The sequence below is a fragment of the Panicum virgatum genome, chromosome 7K (genome assembly GCF_016808335.1).
Source record: "Panicum virgatum strain AP13 chromosome 7K, P.virgatum_v5, whole genome shotgun sequence".
NCBI lineage: Eukaryota > Viridiplantae > Streptophyta > Magnoliopsida > Poales > Poaceae > Panicum > Panicum virgatum.
Window position 1 is genome coordinate 47,196,510 of NC_053142.1, and position 5,897 is coordinate 47,202,406.

A 5,897-nucleotide genomic window follows, 5' to 3' on the forward strand; every position below is an offset into this window, starting at 1 on the left:
TAGAGATCTAATCTAGATCGTGGTCTAAACAATTCGTACCTTGTTGGTTGGATGCCAATTTGATCTACTCCCCTTGCCGCGTAGGACAATTATCAGTAAATACATACAGCGTAGGGCATTAGGCATGCATTGTCGTAGATCTGCATGCCCCTTGACGATGATGTCGATGACCTTGGTTTCTCGTCACGTCGTCAAACAGTTGGATCCTCTCCCTCTCTCACGACAAGCACAAGAATAAAGTACAAGACACATGTATGAGAGACTATTTTCTATTCTCCAAATATTGATAATTTTATAATAAAATCTTCCCTCGTATATATACTCCGAACTAACCTACAATTTTGGTAAAACCTACGAGCAACCGAAGTAGAAATAAATAAAACTTCTTATTCTCCCTCCCTTGTCTGCACTGAGAGTCCGGTTGTTTAACCGCACAATTTTCCACGCCCTCCCCCTCCGTCGTCTGATTTGCCGTGACGAGAGTGGGCAGTGGAGCAAGGGGAGGAGGAGGAGATTCCATAGACAAAATAGGACACGTCTTCCTCCGCCAAGTGCGCCTTCCTCCTCGCTTGGCCCCTCTCAGCCTCTCTTCTCGCGCTGTTCCTTCCCTTCCTGGTTCCATCAACTCGTGAGGCCGCCGTCCGTCTCCGTCTCGGGGGAAGATGATGATTGCGCGGCGCCTGCTCCGATCAAATGCCTCCGCCCAGGTGACGGTTCTCTCTTTCTCTGGAGAAAGGCGGAATATTTCTTGGTTACAGCGGACCCAATCGCAGCCATGGGCAGCTGGAGCCGCCTTCTCTTCGGCTGAGTTGGGAAGGAGACGGTATTTTTGATAGGAATCTTGGCGTTCGCCGCTTCAGAAAAGTGGGTGGGGATTCTGTCTGGGTAGAATTGGATAATTATGCTTTTTCATTAAAAAGCTCTTCTGGGCGAGTTCCTTTCCTTCTCGTGTACTACTCCTGGTTGACTACCTAGAGTACTTGGAGGTAAAGATACGACAAATTACACATAGAGCAGTTTCTATTTAGAATTCGCAACTGCATGGAGGTAGCAGTTGACTCATCGGAATTATTATACTTTACGAACTCCTAGATTTGAAACTGTGGCCTGACTGCTGAGGGGAAAAATACCCAGCTTTATGGCAATTTTCGGGCGAAAAAAAAGGAGAAAAACAAATGTTTCAAAGTATGTATTTGCTCCCCTTAAATTTCCCAATTTTCTCATATTATTTTGCTTACAAAGTGATTGTACTGTATGGTTCTTTACATTACCTTTTTCGATCCTAGTGTAGTGCTATGTGATGCAAAGTTGATTACCTTTCTTGCATTTGACTTTCAATGTAGAAAGTGTGATGCTTCTTGTTCAATACTGAACATGTAGTGGCTTCAGGTACTATGGCATGAATATTCGACCTTTGTCGTTCAGACTTCAGACACCTGCCAAGGTTTGCCATCGTCACAGCTCATGTGTTCCTCTTTCCTGCCCATTTACAGGCAAGCAGCTTGGTGAAGTATGTAACCAGCGCTGCAACTTTGCAAGGGCAAGCAGAATGTTTGTCGGATGGATCAATCAGACATTTTAGTTCAGCGCCATCTTCCCAATCTGACTCAACTGAAGAAAATGGGTACGCCATTCGTTTCTCTTTGCTGGAATCTTCACAGTTGTATTCTACTACATGCATAGTGTCAGTTGTATTCTACTACATGCATAGTGTTGTATGCAGAGTTGGGTTACTATGTAAATTACTGCCTGTTACTGACTTGCAAAGTCATCTGTCCAGATTTAAGGGGCATGGCATGTTGGCACCGTTTACAGCTGGCTGGCAGAGCAATGACTTGCATCCACTGATTATCGAGAGATCTGAGGTTGTGACTCTGAGCTTTGGGGCATTATTTTGATTTACATCCCTTGAAATGTAGTATTGAATTCTGGAAAGTTAAGTTTAGAATGCTGACTAATCTATATACAAGCTTTTTCTCACATTGGTGGACTACATTTCTCAGTCTAACATGTTACTTTTATATACAGGGTTCCTATGTTTATGACATAAATGGAAATAAGTACCTAGATTCTCTTGCAGGACTATGGTGTACAGCTTTAGGTATGTGCACACGATTTTGTGACAATGAGACACCATTTATTTCTGCACCTTTAGTAATGTCAGACCTGCTTATATTACTTCATTATGTCTTCAGGTGGTAGCGAGCCTCGATTAGTCAAAGCAGCAACTGATCAATTAAACAAGTTACCCTTCTATCATTCCTTTTGGAACCGCACAACCAGACCTTCATTGGTATATTTTCTTGAATCATTCATCAAATAGTAGTTTTGTCGTGTTTGAAATCAGTGTGGCTTTGAAAATCGCCGTCCAACTGATGATTGGAGCTTTGCTACTGCTTTCAGGATCTTGCGCAGGAGATTCTTAGCATGTTCACTGCACGGGAAATGGGAAAAGTGTTCTTCACAAATAGTGGTTCAGAAGCCAATGACTCTCAGGTGTGACTATCAATGGCACCTACCATTTTCTGCAATTTACAGTTCAAACATTTCATGTCATCAATGGTCTTGCCGTTACTGTTCTTCATTTTTCACTTCAAATAACTGAAACTGCTTAAATAGTGACTGTTGCATCAGCCTCTCATCTTTAAGTAATTAAACATATTAACTAGAGGGAAGTGTGGTATTTACACATCGCAAAAGAAATATGTCGGTGCCCTCCCATTACTAGTAAATGGTTGTTGGTTCATCAATCATGGTTTTCTGAGATATGGCCATTGTGCCCCAACCCCAAGTATTCTATTCTATGCAATATATCTAGCTCACTGGAAAACACCTGAGGTTTTTTATTCTAGTATTTTAATGTGTTTTTTTCCTTCTCTGATGTACACATGATTTTGTTTCTCACATGGGCTGACACTTTTATTTTACAGGTCAAACTGGTATGGTATTATAACAATGCATTGGGGAGACCAAACAAGAAGAAATTTATTGCACGGACAAAAGCGTAAGCTTTGTACAATTATCAAATTTTGTTCTTGAAAAAAGCATAAATGCCCATTCAAGTTGTTCAGTTCTATGAAAATCTGGAAGCTTTTGGGATTCCATTTTCACTGCTTGTTACACTTATTGCAGATACCATGGGTCTACATTGATATCATCGAGCTTAACTGGGTGAGTACTGTCCTACAAAAATAAGCCAGTATGCCTGCATACATCTTTAAAACATGTGTCTAACAACACTTATATATAGATCTTTAATAATTCTCTAAATGCCACTCTATCTTCAGTCTTCCTGCCCTGCACCAGAAGTTTGATCTGCCAGCACCTTTTGTTCTGCACACTGACTGCCCTCACTACTGGCGTTATCATCTTCCTGGTAATATGATTTAAAGTTCTGCTAGATGAATTCCAGAAACAAAGCTGATGTATGAATTCAGCCCAGCATGTTTTGCTAATAAATTATTTGGTGGGGAACAGGTGAGACAGAAGAAGAATTTGCTACTAGACTTGCCACCAATTTAGAGAATCTTATTCTGAAAGAAGGACCAGAAACAGTGAAGTTCTTATAACCAACCTCGCGTTTGCATGCTGTCAAATAGTTCTAAAGCTTAACCTTATGTGTTTCCTTTGATTTATCAGATTGCTGCTTTCATTGCTGAACCTGTGATGGGTGCTGGTGGTGTCATCCCTCCTCCGAAGACCTATTTTGACAAGGTTATCTACTATGAATCCTGATGTCTCCTATCAGCAAACTGAACTATGAAAGTATAGCTGCTTTGTTCACATGTCTCTCTGTCTCTTCCCTTTTTCTTCCTTCATTTCATTGTCTTTTGAGGGCCCTTCATTTCATCATAGTGGTTCCAGAAAAACAGCATTGTTCACTGTTCACGAACTGCTAGAGTTGGCGTATTAGCAAAGGACTACGTCAATGACTTCAATTCTTGTTCTGATTGCTTACTGTATGTCATTTTGTTTTCTATCAACAGATTCAAGCAGTGGTCAAGAAGTATGACATTCTTTTCATAGCAGATGAGGTATTTAACACTTTCTATGAAATCAAACAATGTCTGCAATGCATGTGTTGACTGTCAATTCATTCTAGGTCATCACTGCATTTGGAAGGTTGGGAACCATGTTTGGATCTGATTATTATAACATCAAACCGGATCTTGTTTCACTAGCTAAGGTGAATTGTTCAGCACCACTGTATTCGTGAACAGTGCTTATAATGTAGAACGAGTCATGCCAATTTCATTTTAACAGGCTCTTTCGAATGCTTATGTACCCATCGGAGCAACTCTCGTTAGCCCAGAGATATCAGATGTGATTCATTCCCAGAGCAATAAGCTTGGTAAGTTAATGATTTATGTGAGCTCAACTATAATATTTCTGCATTGGCATGTGGTGAGTTTTCCTGGAACATCTCATGTGGTGACATGTTTCCTTTTGTCGCAGGTTCATTTGCTCATGGATTTACATACTCCGGTCATCCAGTTGCCTGTGCTGTGGCCATAGAAGCTCTGAAAATTTATCGGTATGCTTGACCTTTTTGTAACATGACAGTGTTCCTGCACCTATTTGAGTTATATATCTCTTGTTCCTGATGAATGCTTTGCAAAAATGGGCATCAGCGAAAGGGATATTCCGGGCCATGTCAGGCAGATTGCTCCAAAGTTTCAGGATGGAATTAGGGCATTTGCAGACAGTCCAATTATCGGGGAGGTGTGTATCTCTCTTTCTGAATTGCCAAACCTACCCAGAGGCCAGAGGCTACTTTTGTTGTTCAAATACATGACTACACTGCTCCTGTACTGCAGATACGTGGCTTAGGGATGATAATGGGAACTGAATTCACCAACAACAAGTCACCAACTGATCTATTCCCTGCTGAATGGGGTAAGTAAATGTAGCAGCTGCTACACAGTGAAATTTAATAGAGTTAGGCCTTACTAATCCTGTTCCAAGGTACCTAGAGAAGTCACCATCTTGGAACCAAAGCGTAACCTGAATCTGCCGGGAACTAAAGTCTGTATACTGTCGGGTGATGCTTTTTCAGGCGTTGGTGCAATCTTTGGGCAGGAGTGCCAGAAGCGCGGCATGCTGGTGAGGGTTGCCGGCGACGCTATCATGATGTCGCCGACACTGATCATGACACCTGGGGAAGTCGACGAGGTAAGATCAGTGGTTCAAGTGTCACCATTGTCCTCTCAAGTCTCGAGTCTCCTGGTAACACCGATGGCTTTGCTTTTTCAGCTGGTGAGCATCTACGGGGAAGCCCTTAAGGCCACGGAGGCGAGGGTGGCGGAGCTGAAAACCAAGAGGAGTTAAGCCAAGCACGACGACGATGACGATAAACGTCAGGCAGCGATGAACACAGCTGATGTACAGAAGAATAAGTTCGGGGCTGGGAGATGGCAATAATAATGCTGCAACGGGCACTGTTCTTGAAGGGCAACAACTGTGCAAGGTAGCAGCTGCTGTGTACTGAGCAATTGTGACCACTAATATAAAGGACATACATGTTTTTAAACCTTATTGGTGAGAACAGATATCTCAAATGTGTGCTGCCCTGTCATTCCTGAAGATAATGCATATCATAATCCTTATTGGTAGAATACTCCGATAAATACCTTGTAATGAGAAAAAAAGGTGGTTACAAATAAAATGAAAGGGGTGCAGTTTAAACCTTGCCTGCAATTTTGTGCTATAATTTTCATATACAAACTCAATTATGCTGAAATGTATCGGAAAATCTGGTCATAGGCTCATTGCTGAATCCTGAAACGGTAGCCGCTAGCCAGTCAAGTGTTTTTTTTTTTTGAAAACGCCAGTCCAGTGTTGCTTTGATGCTTTCAGCCTCCTTTTGAGTGGGCCCGTATGTCAGTGGCCCCCACGCA

General features: G+C 42.0%; 1 protein-coding gene across 1 annotated transcript; it reads left to right on the forward strand.

Moving 5' to 3' along the window:
* The first annotated feature begins 470 nt into the window (after nt 1-470).
* On the forward strand, nt 471-5,697 carry LOC120641765 (gamma-aminobutyrate transaminase 1, mitochondrial-like). The gene is made up of 19 exons (XM_039917994.1): nt 471-707; nt 1,494-1,624; nt 1,781-1,865; nt 2,029-2,101; nt 2,196-2,293; nt 2,404-2,496; nt 2,931-3,004; nt 3,133-3,171; nt 3,288-3,376; nt 3,478-3,554; nt 3,640-3,714; nt 3,987-4,034; nt 4,103-4,186; nt 4,264-4,351; nt 4,456-4,534; nt 4,632-4,722; nt 4,818-4,896; nt 5,057-5,172; nt 5,254-5,697. Exons 1-19 carry the CDS (start codon nt 663-665, stop codon nt 5,326-5,328), a joined length of 1,539 nt encoding a protein of 512 aa, XP_039773928.1. The 5' UTR covers nt 471-662; the 3' UTR covers nt 5,329-5,697.
* The last annotated feature ends 200 nt before the right edge of the window (nt 5,698-5,897 follow it).

What these genes read in the sequence shown, in the direction of transcription:
- LOC120641765 (XM_039917994.1), top strand. Translation starts at nt 663, where the DNA reads ATGATGATTGCGCGGCGCCTGCTCCGATCAAATGCCTCCGCCCAG. An exon ending in GACTCAACTGAAGAAAATGG is followed by an intron (nt 1,625 to 1,780) that starts GTACGCCATTCG and finishes TCATCTGTCCAG; the next exon opens with ATTTAAGGGGCATGGCATGT. An exon ending in CACCTGGGGAAGTCGACGAG is followed by an intron (nt 5,173 to 5,253) that starts GTAAGATCAGTG and finishes TTGCTTTTTCAG; the next exon opens with CTGGTGAGCATCTACGGGGA.